This window comes from Bubalus kerabau, chromosome 3, assembly GCF_029407905.1.
Source record: "Bubalus kerabau isolate K-KA32 ecotype Philippines breed swamp buffalo chromosome 3, PCC_UOA_SB_1v2, whole genome shotgun sequence".
NCBI classification, from domain to species: Eukaryota; Metazoa; Chordata; class Mammalia; order Artiodactyla; family Bovidae; genus Bubalus; species Bubalus kerabau.
Window position 1 is genome coordinate 125,617,476 of NC_073626.1, and position 26,664 is coordinate 125,644,139.

At 36.4% G+C, this 26,664-nt stretch overlaps 1 protein-coding gene across 10 annotated transcripts in view; it reads left to right on the forward strand.

Annotated features, from left to right (window-relative positions):
• Window positions 1-20,339, forward strand: part of PTPN4 (protein tyrosine phosphatase non-receptor type 4) — a 197,038-nt gene extending 176,699 nt beyond the window's left edge. For all 10 annotated transcript variants that reach the window (XM_055572900.1, XM_055572901.1, XM_055572902.1 and 7 more), the window contains 3 exons: window positions 4,087-4,235; window positions 5,755-5,890; window positions 12,554-20,339. In XM_055572900.1, the coding sequence (XP_055428875.1) occupies window positions 4,087-4,235; window positions 5,755-5,890; window positions 12,554-12,640 (372 nt within the window). In that variant the 3' untranslated portion in view covers window positions 12,641-20,339. The remainder of the gene's footprint in view (window positions 1-4,086; window positions 4,236-5,754; window positions 5,891-12,553) is intronic.
• The last annotated feature ends 6,325 nt before the right edge of the window (window positions 20,340-26,664 follow it).

Consider the following 26,664-nt stretch of genomic DNA (forward strand, 5'->3'; position numbering starts at 1 on the left):
CCATTCAAGTATGACCTAAATCAAATCCCTTATGATTATACAGTGGAAGTGACAAATAGATTCAAGGGATCAGATCTTACAGAGTTCCTGAAGAACTATGGACCAAGGTTTGTCACATTGTACAGGAGGTGGTGATCAAAACCATTCCCAATAAGAAGAAATGCAAAAAGGCAAAGTGGTTTTCTGACGAGGCCTTATAAATAGCTGAGAAAAGAAGAGACATGAAAACCAAAGGAGAAAAGGAAAGATATACTCATCTGAATGCAGAGTTCCAAAGAATATTAAGGAGAGATAAGAAAGTCTTCCTAAGTGAACAATGCCTAGAAATAGAGGAAAACAATAGAATGGGAAAGAGTAGAGATCTCTTTAAAAAAATTATAGATACAAAGGGAACATTTCATACAAAGATGGGCACAATAAAGGACAGAAACGGTATGGTCCTAACAGAAGCAGAAGATAAGAAGATGTGACAAGGATACACAGAAGAACTATACAAAAAAGATCTTAATGACCCAGATAACCACGATGGTGTGATTACTCACCTAGAGCCAGACATCTTGGAATGTGAACTCAAGTGGGCATTAGGAAGCATCACTATGAACAGAGCTAGTAGTGGTGATGGAATTCCAGCTGAGCTATTTCAAATCCTAAAAGCTAATGCTGTTAAAGTGCTGCACTCAATATGCCAGCAAATTTGGGAAAGTCAGCAGTGGCTACAGGACTGGAAAAGGTCAGTTTTTATCCCAGTTCCAAAGAAGGGCAATATCAAAGAAGGTTCAAACTGCCACATGATTACACTCATTTCACATGTTAGCAAAGTAATTCTCAAAATTCTCCAAGCTAGCTTCAACAGTTTATGAACCGAGAACTTCCTGGTGTTCAAGTTGGATTTAGAAAAGGCGGAGGAACCAGAAATCAAATTGCTAACATCTGTTGGATCATATAAAAAGCAACAGAATTCCAGAAGGACATCTACTTCTGCTTCATTGACTATCCTAAAATCTTTGACTGTGTGGGTCACAACAAACTGGAAAGTTCTTCAAGAGATGGGAATACCAGACCACCTTACATGCCTCCTGAGAAACCTGTATGCAAGTCAAGAAGCAACAGTTAGGACTGAAAATGGAACAACAGACTAGTTCAAAATTGGAAAAGGAGTATGTCAGGGCTATGTATTGTTTTCTTGCTTATTTAACTTATATGCAGAGTACATCATGTTAAATGCTGGGCTAAGTGAAGCACAAGCTGAAATCAAGATTGCTAGGAGAAATCAATAACCTCAGATATGCAGATGACACAGATGACACCACCCTTATGGCAGAAAGTGAAGAGGAACTAAAGAGCCTCTTGATGAAGGTGAGAGAAGAGAGTGAAAATGCTGGCTTAAAACTCAACATTCAAAACACTAAGATCATGGCATCCGGTCCCATCACTTCATGGCAGATAGATGGGGAAACAGTGGAAACAGTGGCAGACTTTTTTTGGGGGGGCTCCAAAATCACTGCAGATGGTGACTGCAGCCAGAAAATTAAAAGATGCTTACTCCTTGGAAGAAAAGCTATGACAAACCTAAACAGTGTATTAAAAAGCTGAGACATTACTTAGCGGACAAAGATCTATATAGTCAAAGTTAATGATTTTTCCAGTATTTGTGTATGGATGTGAAAGTTGGACCATAAAGAATGCTGAGGGCCAAAGACTTGATGCTTTTGAACTGTCGTGTTGGAGAAGACTCTTGAGAGTCCCTTGGACAGCAAGGAGATCCAACCAGTCAATCCTAAAGGAAATCAATCCTGAATATTCATTGGAAGGATTGATGCTAAAGCTGAAGCTCCAATACTTTGGTCACCTGATACAAAGAGCCAACTCATTGGAAAAAACCCTGATGCTGAGAAAGATCGAAGGCAGGTGGAGAAGGGGACAACAGAGGACCAGATGATTGGATGGTATCCCTGAATCAATGGACATGAGTTTGAGCAAGATCTGGGATTTAGTGAAGGACAGGGAGACCTGTTGTGCTACAGTCCATGGGGTCACAAAGAGTTGGACACGACTGAGTGACTGAACATGAAATGAGTGGAGAAGACCAGTTTCACAATCTCCTCATTATTTAGGAGGGTAAGATTGTAGGCAGGACGCTGTAACATCAGACAGATTGCTGCTGTTGTTTAGTCAGTAAGTCATCTTCACCTCTTTTGTGACCCCATGGACTGTAGCCTGACAGGCTCCTCTGTCCATGGGATTTTTCAGACAAGGATACTGGAGTGGGTATCTTTACAGCTTTTTAATTGTTAGTTTTCCTTACCTGCTCCCTGAGTCCCTCCATTTGGCTTCCAGATTAAAGCCAGAAGTGCAAACTGATGAATAAATGCCAGCTCAGTCACCCAACTGGAAGATGTATGTGGAAGCAGAATCTGCTTGTCTTGTCAGGCTGCCAGTGCCTACACCAGCCATCTTGAGGCTAAGGGGCTGTAGGAAAAAAGGAGTGGTTGATTGCTGGAGAAGAACATCACAGGCATCCACAGTGAGGCCTTCGGAGATGAGACCACATCTCCCCTAATTCCACTCATACACCACTCCTAACGCACCCCATCCCTGAAAGTGACTAGAAGAGTCCAGTGAGATGGGACCTTGCTGACTAGAAAGGAAAGGAGCTAGAAGTTGTGCTAATGTATACTGCAGGAATCTGGCACTGAATAAAACTGAAGTTACAAGAAAGTACAGTTTCAAAACCTTATGGGCTGGAGATAGTATCAGAATGAATTTTGGGTTTGGGCATGTGTGCTGTATAACTAATGGTTGTATGTAACAAAGCAAGCCAAGAAGCTGTTTTTTTCATTTTCCTAAATAGAAGTGAAAAATGAGCTTGTGTATGGTCAGTGGTCACATCAGGTAATATGTATATCCTGTTGTTCTCCACCTACAGATTATCTGTGGCAGTTTTATATGTTATAGTGGCTTTTCTTTGCAGTCCTGAGTATCTCAGAACTATGCTGAGACACAAATTGGTTTCTAAGGTTTGAGCCAAATATAATTGGGAAAATTAATTTGCTGCCATAAATACGTACATACATGGATGGATAGATGGACAAACAGATAAACACTACCCCAAAACTTAATAAAGTATGACTTTAATTATCCTTCTTGCAGATTACTGGTACCATTAAGTTCTTTTGTTAACGATAATAGTCAAAGGTATTCTGTATTAGATGCCTTCAATTATCTGTAACATTAGTTCCCAGATTGAATTGAGGTCTCTCTGGGAATTTTTTTTTCTTAAGTACCTTTACATTCATGTTCTTTGGAAGTTCATCCAATGTAAGTGACAGTAACCAGATTTCACAGTGTTGGAATCTGACTATGAGTATATGATTCCAAACAGCTGTGATTGGGTGATTTGCCGGTCCTTGAAATGAATCAGTTGTAACGTAAGACTATCCCTTTTAGGTGTAGATGTTGTTTCATTTTTCAGTTGAAGAAAATGAGACCATGAAATACTGTCTTAACTGACGAAATTGAGATTTGAACTAAGATGTATGCATTCAATACCTTACTTTCTCCATTATACCAATGGAGAAATTGGTTCCCAGAGAAGAATTAAATATTGATTTGATTTTGTGTTTTATGGTCTCCAGTTTTTAATCTGCATTTACTTTGAGATTTTATTTTCTTGATGTCCATAATTTCACTTGTTCTTATCAGGATTAGCCCAACTTTGTTCATTAAAAAAAATTTTTTTTAACCTTTTTTGCTCATCTAGTTTTTATTTTGTTTTAAACATTTCTCTGGAATCTTAATCTATTTTTGTCTGTTTACCTGATTATCATCCTAAAAATACAAATATAGAAATTTAGTTATAAGAAGAGTGGTAATCCAGGTGACTGATTCTTAAATGGATACAGCTGTTTCTATAAAGTGGTTTCTTTCCTTTTCCTTAAACTTTTGAGTTTTATTGAATTTATACATTACTTTTGGGGCATAATGAAAGTAGTTTCTTTTGCTTCTAAAATTAAAATGACATGAATGTTTACATATATTTTAAGGATTATTTCTAAGTCAGTTGCATAATCTTTCATTTATATGTAGAAAAATGAGAGTCGTCCACTCACTCAAATCCAGTATATAGCCTGGCCCGACCATGGAGTCCCTGACGATTCAAGCGACTTTCTGGATTTTGTTTGCCACGTACGAAATAAGAGGGCTGGCAAGGAAGAACCTATAGTTGTTCATTGCAGGTATTTTATTTTCTTTTATGATTGAGTAACTGACTAGATTCCGTCTGAGCCACCAGGGAAGCCCAGAAGGGAATGGCAACCCATTGCAGTATTCCTGTCTGAGAAACCCCACCAGAGAGAGGAGCCTATCAGGCTCTGACCCCTGTGGAGTTGCAAAGAGTTGGACACTACTGAATGACTAACACTAAGTGACTAAATAGGTCATTTTTTAAAGGGAATATGTACTCTCTTTTGCCCTTAAGTTGTGATTGTCTCTCTGGTAAATTAGAACTCAAAGCAGTGTTCTGAAGGTAGAAAGCAAAGAATATGACTTAACATACAATTGGCAGAAACTTTATCATAAAAAGTAAAAATAATACTAGTTCTTAGAAGTTTGTCTTTTTCATAGTCAAACATTTCTGAAATTGGGTTATGTCTTAAATTTAATGGTATTATAGATTTGAGAAATAACAATATTGTAAGAATTAGATTGTATCATCATAAGGTTTGGATTTCCCCCTCCAGCAAGGTACTCCATCCTGGCCTCTCCTAAGACCTTTGATTGGCATTTCACATCCTTGGAGTCAGTTCAGTTCAGTTCAATTCAGTTGCCCAGTCATGTCTGACTCTTTACAACCCCATGGGCTGCAGCACACCAGGCTTCCCTGTCCATCACCAACTCCCGGAGCTTACCCGTACTCATGTCCATTGAGTCGGTGATGACTCCACCCAATACTACCTCAGGATGTGCCACTTCCAGGAGCTCCAAGTGAGCAGTAGTGGACACCCTCCTTCCTTTCATATTCAGGCGCCCATCTGCCCTCAAGGGACTGAAATCAGTGATTCCAGACTCATTGCCACAGACCCAGAGATTAGGAGCCAGGAATTATTTTCTCCTTCTCTTTGTTACTTCTGTTATTAAGTGATTTGATTCAGAGGATGTATTAAGGTATCTCTTTATCCTTATACTTTCCAGCACTTTTTAAGGGTAGACTTTCACATCCATCAAAACAGATTTTAGCCTAGTTATTTGAGAGGCAGATGACAGGAATGGTGGGCCCATTTGGCTGTTGGATATCCTTAGTTCTCAATATCTTAACTACCTCAGTGGTAAAGTTTAATGAAAATTAAATTTGGCTTTAAAAGCTAATTTTTTGAGTGTTTTAGTTGTCTTTTTTGCTTTTGTTACTGATTTATTATTGTAATTCTCTTATTTTGCATTTTAAAGCTATTATGTCACTAATCTTCTATACCTTGTTCAGATTTTAAAAACTGAAATGTGACGCTTTTAAAGTTGTATATTTGCAACTAACAGTGGGGGAGAGGTGGTTACAAACCATTTAATCTGTATTAAGTGAAATTTTTTTTTGTTTTCAAAATAGTTTCCAGTTGCCTTGCCACTTTTGATAATATAAAATATTAAAATCAAGTTGTTCTTCTACCGTAATATGATTCAGTTCTCTAAGTTTCTGCACAAAAGGCATAAGAAGTTTAACAGAACCGTATCAGTAAGACTTTGTCCCATATTTATCCTTTTTAGTGCTGGGATTGGAAGAACTGGGGTTCTTATTACTATGGAAACAGCCATGTGTCTCATTGAATGCAATCAGCCAGTTTATCCACTAGATATTGTGAGAACAATGAGAGATCAGCGAGCCATGATGATCCAAACTCCTGTAAGTACTACATAGCTCATGTGTAAGTGTATATTCTCAACGTCATGGTTTTTTGTTATCAGTGTATGTCATGGTTTTTTGTTATCAGTGTATGTTCCAAACTATACTTTTTTCTTTTTAATTCTCTTCCAGGAGGTAATAACTCTAGCTTAGGGATTGGCAGATACTGTCCATGAGCCAAACCTGGCCCGCCACTTGTGTTTATAAATAAAGTTTTATTGGAATCAGCCACAGCTATGTATTTACATATTATCTATGGCTGCTTTCACATTACAGTAGCAGAGCTGAAAAGTTGCAGCAGGCCACCTGCTGCATTTTGCATTTGTGATTGCAAAACCAAAAATGTTTGCTATCTGGTTTTTTATAGAAAATGTTTGCCTACACTACCCTCGCTTGCTAGTTTTTGACTGCTTCAGCAGGTGCAGAGGAGCAACTTATCCTGTGTTACTTAGTCAAATGGAATGCTGAGAACCATAGTGTCCCTAGACTGGAGAATCTTGATAGACTACTTTCTGTGAAACAGCTATGGGGAAATTGCCTCTCTTTTTTCCATAAGAACTTAAATTGCAACAGCAAAAATCATAGAAATTAAGCTATTAACTTACTGTTAATATAAAGTTAAGCTATTAATTTACTGTATTCTATAATGACTCTGAATTATGTTCCAAGAATCAAAAGAAGAATCATGAAATTTTAAAGTTAAGATTATTTTTTATATTAAGCCATTGTGGAATGTTTGCATTGTTGGCGGCATTAAGGTTACTCAAGTGAACTGACCTATGTGGTCTAATAAATGCCTGCTATATTATTAGCATTTAATTATAGAGAATTTCAAACTTACACAAAAATAGACAATGTAATGTACTGAACACTGTGTTGCGTACTCAGCCCTGGCATTGGCCATCACGTTTCCTTTATACGGCTACCTACTCTCCTCATATTTGAAGCAAACCCTGGATACCATATCATTTTGTCTATACGTATTTCAGTATGTTTCTCTAAAAGATGAGGAGTGGTTTTCCTTCTAAACAAAACCGTAACACCATTATCACACCAAATTATAATTAACAATAATTCTCTAATAGCAATAGCCAGTATTCAGATTTCCAGTTGTTTCATATTAATCATGTCTTCTCAAATTTTAGAATAGCTTTATATAATTCATGTACCATAAAATTCACCTTTATAACAAATGTGCAGTTCACTGGTTTGTAGTATATCATGGTGTTTGGCAGCCATCATTGCTATCTAGTTTTAGCTCATTTTCTTCACTCCAAAAAAGGTTCCCTGTACCCATTTTTCCTAGTATCTTCCCCAGCCTTCCCCAACCTAGTCCTAGGCAACTATTAATCTACTTTCTATTTCCATCAGTTTGCCTATTCTGGACCATTCATGTGAATGGAATCATATAATTTGATCTTTTATAATTGGCTTCTTTTAGTTAGCATAACATTAAAAGGATATACATTCTGTAGTATAATCAGTACTTCATTCCTTTTTCACTGAATAGATACATATTCTTCTGGATTGTTTCCACTTTTTCACTGTTGTGAATAATGATACCATAAGCATTTGTATTTATATTTTTGTGTGGAAATGTTTTCATTTCTCTTGGGTATATACTCAGGAGGGAAATTGCTGGGTAATGTGAGGAACTGTTCAAAGCAGATGTACCATTTTGCAGTCCCCTGGCAGTATGTGAGCATTCCGTTTTCTCCACATCATTGTCATTGCTTGTCATTATCTTTTTTTTATTTTAGCCATCCTGTTAAATATAGAGTGGTATCTTATTGTGGTTTTGATTTGCATTTCTGTAATAAGTAATGATTCATGTGGTCATTTATCTGTGTATCTTTGTTCAAGAAATATCCAAGTCTTTTGCCTGTTCTGCAATTTGGGTTTTTGTTTTATCATTGAATTGTTAAGAGTTCTTTATATTTTCTAAATAAAGTCTCTTATAGATCTGTGATTTGCAAGTGTTTTATACTGATCTTTCACTTTCTTGATTAATTTGAAGCACCAATTTTTAAAATTTTGATTAAGTCTAGTTTTCTTTTTAATCACATATACTTTTGGTGTCATAGCTAAGAAATCACAGCCTAATTTAAAGTCACAAATATTTATCCCTCCCTTTTCTTCCAAGAGTTTTATAGTTTAGGCCTCACATTTAGGTGTCTGATACATTTTGAGTTAATATTTACATATGGTTTGAGGTAGCGTTCTAACTTGATTCTTCTCTGTATGGACTTTCAGTTGTCTCAGCCCCATTTGTTGAAAAAACTGTTCTTTCCTCACGAATTGTTTCTGGGTCCCTTGTCAAAAATCAGTTGACCACAAATACAAGTGTTTATTTCTGGAGTTTCAGTTGTAGTCCGTTGATTTTTATGTCTGTTTTTATGTTAATACCACACTGTCTTGAATACTAAAAATTTACAATAAATTTTGAAGTCAGGAAATCTGTATCTTGCAACTTTGTTTTTTTCAAGACTGTTTTGGTTGTTCTAGGTCCTTTGCATTTCCATATGAGCATTAGAAACAGTTTGTCCTCTCTTCAAAAAAAGCAAGATAGGGATTGCATTAAATGTATAGGTCATTTTGCGGAGTGTTGCCATTTAATAATAATCCATGTTCAAAAGCATGAACACAAAATGTCTTTCCATTTATTTATGTTTTCACTGATTTTCTTCAGCAGTATTTTGTAGTTTTCAAAGTGCAAATCTTGTACTTCTTTTTGTTAAATGTATTCTTAAGTTTTTTTAATCTTTTTGGTAATATTGTAAGTGGACTTGTCTTCTTAATTTTGTTTTAGGATTATGCATTGCTTAAATATAGAAATAAGCTGGTTTTGAATATAGACCATATAGCCTGCAGCCTTGCTGAAATCACTTATTAACTCAATTTTTTGTATGTGTGAAAGTAGATTTCTTAAGATTCTCTCTATATAAAATTGTGTCATTTGCAAATATAGTTTAGTTCTTCCTTTCCAATATAGGCATGGTTTTCTTTTTATCTTATTTCATATCTTCTCTTCATCTTGCCCAAGCGCCCCGGCAAGAACCTCCAGTATAGTGTTAAGTAGAAGTGATGAAACTAGACATCCTTGTCATGTTCCTAGCCTTAGAAGACAGCTTTCTGTTTTCTACCACTAAGTATCATGTTAGCCATAGATTTTCATTAATGCTTTTTTATCAAATTGAGAAGGTGCCCTCACATTAGTTTATTGAGTGGTCTCAATGACAAAAGGGTGTTCAGTTTTGTCAAATGCTTTTTCTGTATCTGTTGAGATGATCATGTGGTTTGTGTCTTACTCTATTAATAGAGTGTATTAGATTGATTAATTTTTGAATGTTAAACTTACCTTGCATTCCTGAGCTAAATCTTACTTAGACATGGTATATAATTCTCTTTATGTGTTGCTTGACTTGATTTGCTGGTATTTTCTTGAGGTTTTTATATCCATATCCATACATAGTAGATTTATTTTTAATTGTTGTAAAATACAGAACACAAAATTTACCATCTTGACCATTTTTAAATGTACAATTCAGTAGTATTAAGTATATTCACACTGTTGTATAACCAATCATTAAAACTTCTTCATCTTGAAAAACTAAAACTCTGTACCCATTAAACTATGACTCTCCATTTTCCTCTCTTCCAGTCCCTGGCAGCCATCATTCTGTTTTCTGTTTCTGTGAATCAGACTGCTCTGGATATATCATATACATGGAATCGTACATATATGATTTTGCGATTGGCTCATTTCACTGAGCATAATATCCTCAAGGCTCATCCATGTTGTGTGGCAGAATTTCCTTTCTTTTTAAAGCTGAAAAATACTTCATAGTATGTGTATACCACATTTTGCTTATCCTTTTATCCGTTATTGGACATTTGGTTTATTTTCACCTTTTGTTGTTGTTCATTTGCTAAGTCATGTCCAACTTTTGTGACCCCGTGGATTGCAGCATGACAGGCTCCCCTGTCCTTCACTATCTCCCAGAATTTGCTCAAACTCATGTCTGTTGAGTTAGTGATGCTACTTTTAGGTTTTGTTGACTAATGTTGCTGTGAGCATGAATGTCTCATGAATGTGAGCATGAGTGTCTTTTAGACTCTGCTTTCAATCTTTTAAGATATATACTCAGAAGTCAAATTGCTGGATCATATCATACATAATAAGTTTTTGATTTTGTTCTTACAGTTTGTGTAAAGCCAAGATTCAAATATGGTCCACATATTTTGATTGGTCTTTGTCTCCTAAACCTCTTTTAATCTGTATCTTCTTCCTACCTCTCTCTCTCTCTTTTTTTTTTTGGCTGCACTGGGTCTTTGTTGCTTTTGTGCAGGCTTTCTCTAGTTGTGGCGAGCTGGGGCTACTCTTTGGTGCAGCGAATGAGCTTCTCATTGCAGTGACTTCTCCTTGTTGCGGAGCACAGGCTTTAGGCGCTCTGCCTTCAGTAGTTGCAGCACGTGGGCTCTGGAGTGCAGGCTCAGTAGTTGTGGTGCACTGACTTAGTTGCTCCACATGTGAAATCTTCCCAGACCAGGGATCAAACACATGTTCTCTGCATTGACAGGAGGATTCTTATCTACTGCGCCACCAGAGAAGTCCAATCTCTCTTCTTTATCTTGCAGTTTATTTGATGAGCAAACCAGGATGTTTGTGCTGCATGTTTTCCCATAGTCTAGGTTTTGCTGGTTGCATTCTGGACGGAACAAGGTGGTGTTCTCTGTCTTACCTGGTAAATGGATCTGTAGCCTATAGCACCTTCAGTGATGTTACGTTCTTCCTTCGAGAGACACATGATGTGTCTGCCTCCCTTTTGTGATGGTAGCAGCCTTGGGTGATCAGTGTCTGCATCATTTATCCATTTGGCTTGCAAAATGATGATATTCTGTTATTCCTTTTTTTATTTATTAGTTGGAATACTTCTTTAAAAGAGTTGGAATACTTCTTTAAAACTTCTCATCTGTTGTTTGGTTAACTGGTGATACAGTCTGCATAGGAAAGGCAAGATAAATATTTGATGCTTTCCCTTTACTTACAAGTTTTTAATGTAATGAACTGGTTCATTGGCCTCTCCCAGTGGCAACCACTTACTTTTGTTTGTTTTGGTATTGTTTTGAATTCATGTATTTAAACGTGTGTGATATATTTCAACCCATTGCAATTATTTTTCTTAAATATGCATAATTTATTCCATTTTTGGTTCCTGGGAAACTGTTCATTCTAGCTCCTGAGCCTTTATGTTAAGAGCTAGTGACTTTGATAGCTTATTGCTATCAGTATAGATGTCCAGCTTGTACATTTCTTGTTCCAGACTTAGCATTAGTAATTTCTCCATAAAGTTCTGGTCCTTTTTATTGGGGAATTATTTTAGGGACCACCTTCTGAGGGATTTTTATTGCTGTTGGCTAAGTGTCAGTATGTGTCTCTGAAAATCTTTGGTTGCCAGAAGAGGGAAAACAAACTTATCACGAGTTAATACTGGTGCTTCCTCTACAGATTCAGACCACAGTGTTTTCACTTACCATTTTCTACTTAACATCTTTGTCCCTTTTCTTCTTTAACAAGAGTGCAGGTTCTCCATGGTACTGGAAATGGAAGACGTAGCATGTCACAAGTACTCATTTGTTTTATTACACAATACCCAACAAAGTCTCAGAATAACAAAGCTAACACCACAAACAGTATGATTACCAAAGAGAATTTTCAGTTCTTTTCCACAGTTATTTTGTTTTGGAATATATATTCTACAAAAGATATATAGTCAAATTATTGTTTCAAAGTCCTTTGAAATAGCTCCTTTCTGTGTGGTTATGCCATCAACTAGATACATACATGGATATGTTATGTATTTTCAGTTTATTGAGGCTTTTAAAATTCATGTTCTAATTATGAAATGTCTTTACATGATTCCAAAGTGAAATTTATGAAAGAAGGAAGTATATTCAATAAAGTCTAATCTCTATCTCTCTCCTTCACCCTGTTGATTCCTTTTCTTATAGCAAGCCATAATGATTTGTCCTTCCTTCTCTGTTTTCTTACACATTGAGTTAGGTACATGTTTATATCCCTGTCCCATTTCTCTAATAAAGATAATATATGCACTTTTCTCTGTCTTGCCTTTTTTTACTTAGCAAAATATCCTGGAATCATTCTGTAATATTCTGTAGACTTTTTTCCTTTTCTTTCCATTTCATAGTACCGACTTTGAGAATGTACCTGATTACGGACCCAGCCCTTTACTGATGACAATTTGAATTGCTTCTACTTTTTTGTTTTTATAAATCTGCGGTGAATAGCCTCATTTATGAATAAATATTTTCAATTTCTTTTTCTAGTTTATCTTTTGGATAGAGTCCTAGAAGTGGGATTGCTGGGTCAATAGATAAATTAATGTAATTTTGTTAGATACTGCCAGGTGTTCACCCATAAGGCTTATAGTATTGTACATTCCTATTAGCAATGTATGAGTGAGTTTTGCCAACAAAATATGTTGTCAAACTTTTTTTGCCAGTCTTAGTGAAAAATTATGTATCCGTGCAGTTTTACTTTGTATTTCTTGTATAAGAAAGCCAGGTGAGATGTTTGTCTTTTTTGTTTGTTTATTTTCTAGTCTTTCTGATCAAGTCTGTTTTTTATATTTTATTTTTCAGAGTCAATACAGATTTGTATGCGAAGCTATCTTGAAAGTTTATGAAGAAGGATTTGTTAAACCTTTAACGACATCATCAAATAAATAAGAAAGCAAAGGTCTGGGAAATGTATTGGAAATTGCTTTCCATTATAGTCACTGTGCCATAACACTGCTCACAGGAAATGGCATCTAAACAGACGAAAAAGAAGAACTAACAAAAACTGAAAACTTCAGCACTGTTGCACTTTATGTTTTAAAGAAAAAGTCACTCTCTCAAAATCTATAATTCATGTGTTTGAAGACTATTTCATTCTTTGCTCCAAACAAATAGTGAATAACTGAGTATGTTCAGGGTAATTTATGACATCTTGTGGTGGTGCCATGCCGTCCCCTTCTGGTAGAATTGCCACAAACAAGGCTCAGAATTCTCAGCATCTCTGTTGTATACCTGTATCTTGAAAGCAAAAAGCATTGAACATCAGGAGTCAGCTCTGGTGTCTCCCAGTGATTCGTGTTCTTACTATACTGATGACCAGATGTTACTTTTTAAATGTTAGCAATATCATTCTCAATATTAGCCAATACACTGCCTATGGATGCAGCACATCTTCCCCTACACTCCCCCCATAGAGACCTGCTGTTTGGAAGAAGAAAGTGGAATTTGCTTTTCCCAGGAAATGCTGCACATTGTCCATTTACCAGCATCTTATAGAAAGTATAAATATGAATCTACAAATTTTCTTGAATTTAACAATGTAACTTACATTTATCATAAGGTTGGCTTATTCCAAATCATGTGATTTCACATACTTGATGTAAAGGAATGCATGCATTGTGTCTTAACCCCTTAAGTGCCTTGCGACGTCTTTGTATGTCTAATGAAAAGGCACTCCTTTGACCCTACTAGGAGGTATGTATGTATATTGTACATTTACAGTTTTATGCATTTTGAATCAGTTCACCATTTTTAAAATGGCTTCTCGTATTGAGAGTTATGCAGTCAAAGGAGGGTAATGAAATTCTATTTCTTACTCAATTCCTGTATTTTGCCACAAGAAGCCAAGATAATTTGTGACCTACTGAGTGAGTGCTCTGCTGCTATGGAATTATTCAAAACCTGCACATTCCTTTCCTGAGGGACAGGGGTTACAGTTTAGCAGCTGAAGTTAAAAGATGCTTTATTCTTCAAATTTCATATTTATTTTACTCCTACCTTTAGAAATGGCACCTAATACACACTTTGAAGTTAAACATATGAATAAGCTAAAGTTAAAGCAGCTAATTGTGACTTGTTTCTATCACTAACTAAATTATCCCTTTTTAGCATTCATTTCGGTTCTTGTCAAGCTTTGTTCACACTGGTCTGTTGATTGGGATACTACAAACAAGGAATAAAACAGTATTGAGTTATTTCTAAATGTAATCCCTCAACAGCTAAGATGAGGACTTTCTTGTCATTTTGTGTACAATTACTCCAATTTATATATACTTACTAAGTTATAAGCATGTTAATATGGAGAGTTTTGATTGTCCAGCCTGGTGGAGGACCTGATAAGAGTGTGTATATTATCCTCTTCAGGTTTTTTCGTTGTTTTTTTCTTTTTAAGTCCTCAGAGAAATAGAACTTTAAAATTATCCAGTTTTAATATAAGTGGGAATTTTCTCAGCTATTGAAATGTTACATTACAAAATTACTTTATATGGATTATGGTTAAAATAGATTCATTTACTAGTGGTTTCTGAATATTTCTGTATGTCTTGATAAAATTTACAGTTGAATGGTAGATATTTTGGAACATCATTTAGTGTGAGCGGGAAAATGTACATTTTTAAATCTTTGGTATAATCTAAATGATGTTATTTCAAATGTTAAAAATCTATAATAGTAAATCTTAGGAAGTTAAGTCCTAAACGTTAATAGACAAAATACCAAATACATTGTTGTATTAAAATATTTTACTTTTTTTTAAAAGAGAAAAGTAAGCATAACCTTTATGTCAAAGTGAAATTCTTGTATCTATTTCTGAATTTCACAGTCAAGACAGTATAAGATAGTAAATAGCTACACAGTCTTATTTGAACATTCCATTCTCTGCCAACAGATAGGTGTGATTTAGACTGCTATATGACATCATGGTAAGGTGAAATGTGAAAAAGTAAAATGTTGGGAGTGTACATAATTAGTAACTGTTTTGGCAGTAGTTTTTTACCTGAATTAAAAAGAAAACCTATCCTAACTATATGGACAGAATATGACAACCATAGACAAAAAGGTAAAGTTGTATAGATGTAAGCAGATCGTGGTGTCATGTTTTTTGACTTAGGGTTACATTTACACTTTGGAAAGTAACTAATCATTTATTGACAATAAGCACTGCTGCCTTTGTAAATCATTAATGCCAGTTTTTAAATGATAATATATTAAAAATTTTAAATTATCTTTAAATTTCTCATATATGAATTTTTCTTCTGGGAGCTACACCCTGTCAGTATTTTTATGTACAGAAAATATCCTTTTTCAAAGACATACTTATTAGGATCTTAAACTTAAATTATCCCTACAGCTTTTTAAAGTAAACATTGCTAATTGTGATTCCCTGTTTACCTAACAAATAAGAGTTTATGCCTGATATTTTTTGGCCACGCCTTGGGGTCTTTGTTCCCCAGCCAGGGAACGAACCCATGTGCATGGCAGTGAAAGAGCCAATTCCTAACCACTGGACTTCCAGGGGACTCCCTGCCTGGGATTGTTTTTGATCTGTTCATAAATCTAAGTAGAGTTCTAGGAATAATCCCAGTTTTTGTACACTTAGTAGTTCTAGGTTCCATTCATATCAATGTAATAGTGTATGACAAAAATGCCAAATTCCTTGTATCTAAACTACTCCCCTCTCCAGCAGCCAACCCTACCTCCCCCAAACAACCCACATGTGCAAGAAATCAATGTTGCTATTCTCACAACTGGAAATAGGTCCTGGTGAATCAAAGGACTTTTGTAAATGCTAAGAATGTTTGTAAAAAACCTTGCCTCTGATTCAGGATGGTTTTACCACGTTCTTTGTAGGTGTTGTGTTGACCATCTGACTTGTGTCAGCACTGTGTACACAGGTTGAGGAATATTCTGGAATAAACTGCATTCATAAGAAGAACACTTAGTATTTATTAAATCAGTGCATAATTCAAAATAAAGGCAGAGTAAATAGCGTAAGAATTCACTTCCTTTGTACAGCCTGCTGGCACAAGTAGGAGGGCGGAAAGGGTTGACCATGTTGATTAAGAGTAAAGAGAAAATTTATATATAAAAACTGACTTCGAGTGTATAAAAATATGTTAAGCCATTATGACAGTTGCTTGAAGATTTCAAGTACTAGTATATACACATAGAGATGTTTTATGCGATTATGCATTTGTGTGTTTCACCAAGGCTGATACAAACAGGGGTAAAGGATTATGTTAACTATGGGAGTTGTTTATAATCTGTTGGCAGGTGATTAGCCAGGTCTAATCAGCTATTTGAATAAAAGTCTCCCGTCTCCACTAGATGTACCACAACCTGAGAGCTGAAAGAAACTTGAAAGATTTTATCAAGGCTCACCTTCTATTACTATAGGTAACTTGTGAATATCATAAATTCTTGTGAAGTTTAGTCTATTTCAGCTCAAGAATTATACTCAGGCAGTATTTTTACTTAATTTAGAAAACAAGTAGGCTTTAAAAAGCAATCTAATTAGGGCTCCACTCTGTCTGCTTGTCATGCTTCCCTGACTAAACAATAGCTTTTGTCAAGTATTTGGGCTGATGTACATGCAGTGTGAAAACATTCGAAAATGCAAATTAGAAGACTGATTTTTAAAAGCACTTGAAACATAGAACGAAGATTTCGAATGTATGTCCACTTAAATAAATTATGTTCATAATGTGAACATGTAGAATTAAAGCATTTATATTTGTTTTATAATCTTAAATCAGGAAGGAAGAAGGAAATAAGGATTTTTAACAATGTTCTGTGTAATATCTGTGTTTTGAATATTTAAAGATATTCTGATGGTAAGGTTGCCAAAGTAGTTTTGAATTCATAAAAATTATTTATACCACAATAATGTGGGATATGTTTACACCTCTTTTATTTTGTAGTAATTATTTTGTAGTTCTGATCAATTTGCATTTAAGTCATTTACATTAAGGAAAATATTTGTTAGAACAAATACCTTTTAATAATACAAGAGAAAGATAAATTGTGTCACAACTTCTGTATGTAAATGGCCACATCAACAAAGTAACTGCTTTATATTAATATAGCTTATTGGTTCTCATGTTTGCTTCACCTAGCCAACTACAGTTTCTGCAACCATTTTTTTTCCTGGTGTTTCCTCTAAGTAAAATATGTTTTAAAACCCATTGGATTAATTTTATCAAGTATCAGAATTCCTGATCTGTTGGCAAAGTTTTATTGGTGTCTCAGTGTGATAACAACACAGCTTGTAGCAACTGTTTTATAAAGTTTTTAGAGAATTGTATAGCTCCAAAGGAATTTGTATAATAGCAAAATTTATTTGAGGGCTAACTGCTAATAGGCAACTTCAGCAATTTTACAGAGAGCTCATGAAGTTAATCTCAAAATTGTACTTTTGGGGATTAACTTACTTTACAATATCTACAACTGTTTTCAACACAACATTTTACTATACACAGACTTCATTTTTCTCAGTAGCAATTCCTACAGTAAGCCTTACAATGTTATCAAAAACAATCCCTATTTCAGTGAGAAATGACACATTTTATTTTTATAATCTGGGTGAAATTGTTGTGGGTAGACACCAAATAGTTATTTCTGTTCCCATATCTAAATTTGCTGCTACTTATTTGTATGCTTTTTCTACAGTTTATTGTTGATTTCTAAAGTTTTGTGGTCATTGTTATCTTTATTGTCGTAATCTAAGCTGATTGGGCAGCCAGGGGTACTGGGGTACAGTCCATCAATGCTGACTAGGCAGGGTTCAGTGAATAAATAAGTAAACCAGTTTTTGTTTGTTTTGTTTTTTTAATTTACACAGTGAAAGGTATTAGCAATATTGCAAGTTTAAGACTATAGTTTTAGGAAGAGGTTCTAATGTGTTCCTAAAACCAGTACAAGAATGAAAATGTTTGAAAGCCTTGTTTTGCTCATAGAAAGTTTCAGTTAAACACTGTAGAATTTTCCTACCTATTGTTGTGTAAATGATATAGAAAATATTTTTCTATGGACAAAAGATTGAAACTGTTAACTTCTTTTGCTTTGTTCTTTAAAAAGGAAAAAAAAAGATATTTGTATGTCTTTCATGCTGTAAAGAAATGAATGTATCTTTCAAATGTTACTAGAATTAAGACTTAATCTTAAGGGTAAGGATACGCTTTGTTTTAAAAAAAGTTAGCAAGGAATTGAAAAGGAAAGAAGGAGTGTTTCCCATTTCATTATACAAAATGCAATTTTAGAAGAAAATGTCACTTTATTTATAAAAAATGATCATTATTGAAGCATATTTCAATATTTCAAATACCTTCTTTTTCACTTTGCTTTGTGTTAGCTCTAGAATAGAAATTTTCCCAAAAAATGTGTGCATACTGTTTTTAAGTATAAGATCATTAAATTATAGACTTCTGGGGTTGTGGGGGAGTATGTGTGTGAGAGTAAGCATTCTGCTGCATGTGTTTACCATGAAGGAAAGTTCTCGGGCTTCGTCCCTGTCTCAGCCACAGACGAGGACAACAGTCTGGAGTATGTGACTTCGGTGAAGCCAGAAAACTGTGGCTAACACTCACCACAGTAAATCAGTGCAAAGGCCCTGACAGATAGTCGGGTTTTCATTCTCAGTATTTTGGACAGGTAAAACCACTGAGCCCAACTCTGACCTATAGCAGTGGTGTCTTATATGGCTGAGGGTTTATTAATTTAGCTGAATAGAAGAAAAAAAAAGCTCTACATTTTAAACCAACAGGCATGATTAATTTGTTCAACAATTTCTTTGAAAGGTAGTATTTATTATTCATCATGCACTGAGCTTGACTCAGCGGGGGCTTCATTATTTGGGCTCCAGTCCATTTCTCCAAGGTAAAAAAGGTTTTTGAACTTCCATTTATAGTAGAGTCTTTGTGATGTAATATTTCCCTTCATTAATTTTTGTTACAGTTGTTAAAAAATTAATATCAGGCCCCCTCAACCCTGAGAGTTTCCAAAATTTAGCAGATAATCTGATAATCTTAACTAAAATGTCACATTGCTGCATGAAATTATCACCATAAAATCAGTAAGGAGACTCAGCCCTACAATCTTAGGCCAAAATAGGTTCTGATTTGTGTTTTCCCTAAATTCACTATAGGCACACTTGAACCCATTTTACCTGTTACTAAAAGAAGCTTCTTCATTTCTATTCCTGAATTGTGTTCCAGTTTTTTGCCAACCCTTCAGCTAGTTGACAAGATTACTCAAGCTTTCTAATATCCAATAGAGTAGGTCATATTTCATTGCTGAAATTGGTTTTTTGAATTTCAAATAGCACTTTATTTCAAGCTTACTACTGACTTAATTTATACATTTAAAGATAAAATTTATCCTAGAGTCTTGTAAATACGGAAACATATAACATTAGCACGTAGAGCTCATTGGATTAGACCCACGTTTAAATGCTTTACAATGATCCCTTGATCATTTGATATTTAAAAGGTAACTTGTGTGATTTTAGCTTTGCCACTCTTCTGTAATTTATTTGGTACAATAAACGCTACCCAGTTGACAGTCTTGCTGGACTCTCAGTTCTCTCAGCTAGCTTCAGCCACATTTGGTTCACTAAAATCATTCTGCTTTGCATTTTTGTACATTACATAATGAACACCTGGAGTCCATTTGTTTTGTTTTGAGTTGTACTTAGGTGTTGAGTCAGTGCTTCACCACCAGTAAGTTGCAAGGGGCAGAGTTCTGACACTTCGTATACATGTTGAAGGGCAAGATTTAAGAGACTAAAAGTTTACATTAAGCTGTTTTCCTTTTCTGTCATTAGAGTATTAGTGCTTAGGCAAATAAAAACTGTCCAGCCTGGGGTTCCAGCAGCATCAGGATGTTGCAATTACATCCCATATTGTAATCTTTTCAAATAAGAAAAGCTAGTCTTTATCTTCTACAGTGTAGGCTTAATTTTTAGGACAGATAGTATACGATAGACTCATCAGTGATATTTTTAGTAGTTTTAAAAATAGTATTTCTATGTAGAGACTGTTTCAATTTGGAATTTTTTTTCTTGTAACAGGTGCTATATGTAAATATGAAGGGCAAAAAGTCACCTAATTAAAAGTCTAGTTAATTTTCTAATTAGATTATGATTTTACATTGTTTGCTGCCATTTCACGTTTGGTTGTACTGAACTAGTAGCTAAATGGGATTAGCCCCTTAACTCTAAATTCTCTTCCCCCGTTTCACAAAAATACCTCTTTCCATATGGTTTCCCGTAATTAGGAGACAAAGAATCATATAGTTCATTTAAAATCTGTAAACTTGAATTTGGTCAACACTGGGTTATTTGAAATCATCACTATGCATTCTGTGCATTTGTCACTGCAGCTTACTGTGTGCTTGAAAGACCTTGTGGATTTGTCTTAATTTCTGTGAAAAATTAGAATTCCTGCAATGAATTTTATGTACTAACAGCAAACAGGATAAAAATATTGGTTTGCATTGAAACTGTTTAACCCTGAAAGCAATTTATGTGAAATGCAGTCATTATACGTATTTTCTTGGCCACAATTCATTTTGACTGAGAAATAGTTGTTCAGGTTCAACGTGAAAAAAACTCTAGCTGTGACTTTAAATTGTTCAATTGCAAAATAAAGATGTGCTTTAGTAATTTAAGTATAAGAGTTTTAAAGATTATTTTATGGGAATTTTCATTGTTGGGCTTTTCAAACAATGGTTATTTTCATTATTGGGTGATCATAGACTAGGAGAATGCTAAATGCAAATTTTATTTCTAGAATTACTGATGTAGTGGTTGTATTTGCTGGTGAGTGGGTGAGTCAGGAACTAAAAGGGGTTTAGAAGATTAAACCACATCTGATGAGACGCTCCTTCACTGGCCACTGCTAGATTCCTCTCTTCTCCCAGCACTAGCCTCTCTGCTCTGGTATTCCTACCATAAGACCTTGTCAGTCAAGGTAAATGACCTTTTTTTATGTGTCTGAAGTCCACTTGCCTCATATCTTCCCTAAGTACATTTAGGTATGCCATTTCTCATCTATAAAAAAATTTCTTGGAGAAAATTAACATTTAATTTTATATCTAGAAATAAAGTGAAAGTGTTAGTTGCTCAGTTGTGTCTGACTCTGTGACCCCATGGACTGTAGCCCACCAGGCTCCTCTGTCCATGGTATTCTCCATGCAAGAATACTGGAGTGGGGCTAGTCATTCCTTTCACCAGGGAACCTTCCTGATCCAGGGTTTTCCACATTGCAGGCAGATTCTTTACTATCTGAGCCACCGGGGCAAAAGTAAATGCCATGCCTCTGTTCTTACGTGCATGATACTAAAGCTTCAAATAGTATAATGAGGACCCATGAGGAGTTATGAAAGCCTCTGTCCCATACCTTTGCCAGGGGATCTTCCCAATGAAGGAATCTAACCCGAGTCTCCTGCATTGCAGGTGGATTCTTTACCACTGAGCCACTGGGGAAGCCTGCCCCTAAGAATAGTCCCCCTCAAATCAATGGCAACCTCTGTTAATTTCTTGTCTTCTAGCGGAAAATATTGCACAAGTATTTGTGTGTACATACATTTTGTTAAGGCTGAAGGAATTCTACAATATATTCTGCAGCTTGCTTTTTCATCTTTAAAACATTTCCATATCAACACACTCAGGTCTACTTCATTCTTTTTAATCACTGCCTTGACCTCCATCATACAGATGGATATGCTATAGTTTAATTTCTTGATTTGTTTCCAGTTTATACTGTATGAACAATGCTGCAGTGAACATCTTCAGGCAAGTATTTTCATTAAAGATTTGCAAGTCTATGCATAAGGGAAGTTTCTAGCAGTAGGATTGTTAAGCCATTGGGCACCTGCATTTTTAAATGTTAATAATTGCTCTCAGAGAAGATTTTTTTAGCTTATGCTTCCACCAAACTTAGGAAAATGTCCGTTTCCCCACATTCTAGTTAAGACTGATATCAAGCAATTTATTTGCTCATCTCATACATGAATTATTATCTTATTTTGACCTACAGTTCACTCATAAAGAGGTTGAATAGATTTTTGTATCTTTATTGATCTCTTTATTTCTTGTTCTCCAAATTCTATATTGATATCCTTTGCTCACTTTTATATCAGGTTGTTTAATGTTCATTTATATGAGATGTTGGAAATTAGTCATTTGACAGTCATATATGTTGCAAAATGTTTTTTCTTATGGTGTTCTTTGACTTTATTTGGGTCTGGGGAGGACATGATATTTTTAATACTTTTATAAACAAATGTATTAATCTGTTCCTTTATGACTTCTGAATTGCATATACTTGCACAAAGCTTGCTCTAATTCCTACTAATATTCTGTCTGTGATGGAAGCTTTCTTAACTAGCATTCAAATACCCTACTCAGTGTACTAGCACTCTGCTTTCTGCTCATGTTCTCCCCTTGCCACCACTAACTGCTCTCAACTATGCCAGAGCTCTGCTAATTCTACCAATTCTGTTGGAAGCTTACTAAAATCAGTTCTGTCTATTTGCTAACCTACATATGAAAATATATTTATCTATATTATATCATTTAGAATTACCTGTTACCTAAGCCAATGAAATGTGCGTGTGAAAAGGGGTAGCGTTTTTCCAAAAGCTTCTTAAAGATGTCACTGAAACTTTGTGAAAGCCTGAAAATTACTAAAAATTGGTATGAGCAAGACAGTTAGACTCAGGAAGCAACAGTTAGAACTAGACATGGAACAACAGACTGGTTCGAAATAGGAAAAGGAGTATGTCAAGGCTGTATGTTGTCACCCTGCTTATTTAACTTATATGCAGAGTATATCATGAGAAACACTGGACTGGAAGAAGCACAAGCTGGAATCAAAATTGCCGGGAGAAATACCAATAACCTCAGATATGCAGATGACACCACCCTTATGGCAGAAAGTGAAGAAGAACTAAAGAGCCTCTTGATGAAAGTAAAAGAAGAGAGTGAAGAAGTTGGCTTAAAGCTCAACATTCAGAAAACGAAGATCATGGCATCTGGTCCTATCACTTCATGGCAAATAGATGGGGAAACGGTGGAAACTGTCAGACTTTATTTTTTTGGGCTCCAAAATCACTGTAGATGGTGATTGCAGCCATGAAATTAAAAGATGCTTACTCCTTGGAAGGAAAGTTATGACCAACCTAGATAGCATATTCAAAAGCAGAGACATTACTTTGTCAACAAAGGTCCATCTAGTCAAAGCTATGGTTTTTCCAGTAGTCATGTATGGATGTAAGAGTTGGACTGTGAAGAAAGCTGAGCGCCGAAGAATTGATGCTTTTGAACTGTGGTGTTGGAGAAGACTCGAGAGTCCCTTGGACTGCAAGGAGATCCAACCAGTCCATCCTAAAGGAGATCAGTCCTGGGTGTTCATTGGAAGGACTGATGTTGAAGCTGAAACTCCAGTACTTTGGCCACCTGATGCGAAGAGCTGACTCATTGGAAAAGACCCTGATGCTGGAAAAGATTGAGGGCAGGAGGAGAAGGGGATGACAGAGGATGAGATGGTTCGATGACATCACCGACTGAATGGACATGGGTTTGGGTAGACTCCGGCAGTTGGTGATGCACAGGGAGGCCTGGCGTGCTGCAGTCCATGGGGTTGCAAAGAGTCAGACACAACTGAGCAACTGAACTGGAATTGGAACAGAAAAAAGATGATATACTTGGGGTCTGTTTTTTGCAACCAAAACTAAGGGATTATAATTAGGTTCAAACATTAACATGTTCTCAGAGCTGGGCCTGCACATAAGTAGACTTCAAGATTCACAGAAATGTATCAGAACTTTTCAAAGCCCCCTTTGGACACCTTATGTAAATGGCAGCCGACTCCAGTATTCTTGCCTGGGAAGTCCCATGGATAGAGGAGCCTGGCAGGCTAGAGTCCATGTGGTCGCAAAGAGTCAGACAAAATTGAGCAACTAACATTTATTTAACTGGACATCTTATTCCCAGCTTTTCATTTTGAGCCATGAGTTAGGTCAGATAAAGTAAGAGTTCTCTGAGGACAGGGTTTGAAGGAACTCTGACTCTGTTCTGCTCCCTCCAGTGGCCTTTTTGCTGCTGGTTTTAAGGCTGCAAAGGAACTGGGGAGAGAAGATGAGACTCGGGCCAGTCAAAATGCCATAAAACTCACTGTTCTTACCAAAATTCAGCTCTTTTTCTTGAATAAACACCTCTGGATTGTTGCAAAGCTTTGGTTAACATCCAGAATTTTAAAAAAGTTAATTCTGACCATGTTTTATTGTTTGGTGTTTGCTGTTCTGAAGGAGAGGATTTTCCAAGGTTATTACACTGCCAGTTTCATGGACTCTGCTACTAAGTAGCTTCAGTCGTGTCCGACCCTGTGTGACCCCATAGACGCCAGCCCACCAGGCTCCCCCGTCCCTTGGATTCTCCAGGCAAGAACACTGGAGTGGGTTGCCATTTCCTTCTCCAATGCATGAAAGTGAAAAGTGAAAGTGAAGTTGCTCAGTCGTGTCTGACTTTTAGCGACTCCATGGACTGCGGCCTACCAGGCTCCTCCATCCATGGGATTTTCCAGGCAAGAGTACTGGAGTGGGGTGCCATTGCCTTCTCCTTCATGGACTCTATTTAGCCCATTACTTTCAGACTCCTTGTTTTTCAACACATTCACCGACCATGTTCTTGTTGACTCGTCTGTTGCCAGGAATGAAATCCATCCTTTGAGAATAAAGATTTGCTATCACTGAGAAAACCTAGAAGCCTATGAAGTGGTTACTGCCTAAACAGTCAGCTTCACTTCCCAATACCCTCCCACTGCTTTCTCTGGGATTAACTGTGCTAAGAATGAGGTTAAGTGCCCCTAAAAGGCACATCTCCCACCTTTGTATTTGATCCTCAGAGCTATATTTGAGGATCTCCATTTTACAGGTGAGGAAATTAAAACACAGTTTATTCTTTGGAAGTTAAGTAGCTAGTGAATGGAGGTGTCTGATTCTACAGCCAAAGTTAATATTCTCTGAGAAATTATTTTTTAAAAAATAGTACCAATTTATATGTTTGAAGTTGTTTGAACAATCACTGTCATAACTTTAACCTGACCTCACATTCTAAATCAGTGTTTGGAAAATAAGCATTTAAAATGGATGATTCTCTTTTTTTCCCTCCAAAATTAAACTTTTTTTTTTTTTTTTTACAAATTGGCGTTTAGTTGCTTTACAATGTTTTGTTAGTTTCTGTGCGTGCATGCTCAGTCACTTCAGTTGTGTCTGATGCTCTGAGACCTTATGGACTGTAGCCTTCCAGGCTCCTCTTGTCCATGGGATTCTCCAGGCAAGAATACTGGAGTGGGTTGCCCTACCTTCCTCCAGGGGATCTTTCTGACCCAGGGATTGAACCCGTGTCTCCTGTATAGCAAGCAGTTTACTGCTGAGCTACCAGGGAAGTCCCTCTACTAGTTTCTGCTGAACTGCAAACTAAATCAGCCATATGTGTATATATAGCCCCCTCTTTGTCACCACAGCATTGCATGGAGTTCCCTGTGGTCTATAGTAGGTTCTCATTAGTTATCCATTTTAAACACAGTATCAACAGTGTAAATATGTCAGTCCCAGTCCTAATCTCCCAATTCATCCCACCCCTTCTTTCCTTCCTTCTTCTCTACATCTGTGTCTCTATTTCTGCTTTGCATATAGGTTCATCTGTACTACTTTCTAGATTCTAAATTTATGTGTTAATGTACAATAATTTGTGTTTCTCAATTCTCCTTTCAAAGGAATTTTGAGGTTTGGTTTACGTAAAATTAAATGAAATCCTCTTATATATTGAAATAGGTATAGCATCACTGATTTTAAGATCTGAAAGAGACCTCAGGAAGTATGTGTCTTACTCACCTCATCTTATAGATAACCGACACCAGGAAAGACAGGTGCTTGTCCTTGTGAATTAAGGGCAGCATGGTCCATGCTGCTCTTCCTACTGTGTGGTCTCCTAATACCTTCGTGGGTCCTGTCACACAGCAGTCACAGGTATGGGGTGGTTATCTGAGGGCTTCTTTATTCAATGTGTAGCCTGTGAATGGCCAGTGTCACCAACTGCCAGCTTGTGGGTAATGCAGACTCTCAGGTCCCACCCCAGACATAAACCTTGTGACAAAATCTCCAGGTGACTCAGGTGCACAGTAACTTCTAGAAGCTCTGCGCCTTGGCTCCACCCCTCTTCTCTCAGTCTCATCCTGGTTTCACCACTAGGCAAATCTGATGGGAAAATGCTTTCACTTCTGCCTCTCTGTTACTCAATATTATGAACTTGCCTGGAGCCATCCAGGGTTTTCTGAATTTTTTTCCCTAGCAGAATAAACAAGGCGTGTCTACCACCAGATCAGCAGTGTTCTGTTCCAGATAATTCTGAACAAAATGATGCATGAAATACGGATTCATGGAATATGAATGCTCAGGTTTATTCCCCTGAATCTCCAAAAGTATGGAAAAGCCTGACTTTGTGCTTTGGAGGAAGAAGTGATTTGACTTCAGTTTATTTTGCATGTCCCATCTCTGCACAGCTCTACCCCAACTCTCCCCATTCTTTTAAGGTGTCCTTCTTTTAGCCTGTGTGGCTAATACTTTAGTATGAATTAGTTTAAGATCTTACTCCTGCCAGGAATACTTGGCAAGAGAGGAAGGGTGAACTTGCAGACATGAGATTCTGGCTCAGGAAAAACTTAGCTGAGTAAAGGAAGCCACGCAAGTGCATGAACCCAGGTCCAGGCTACAGACCCTGCTACACTTCTGACCCCGCCTCTGCCACTGGCAGTGCATAAGTACCTTTGTTCCTTGGACAGTAACATTTACATTATATGTAGCATTGTGTGCTTCTGAAAACATTTTCGGATAAGTTGTTTTATGCCAGTCTCATA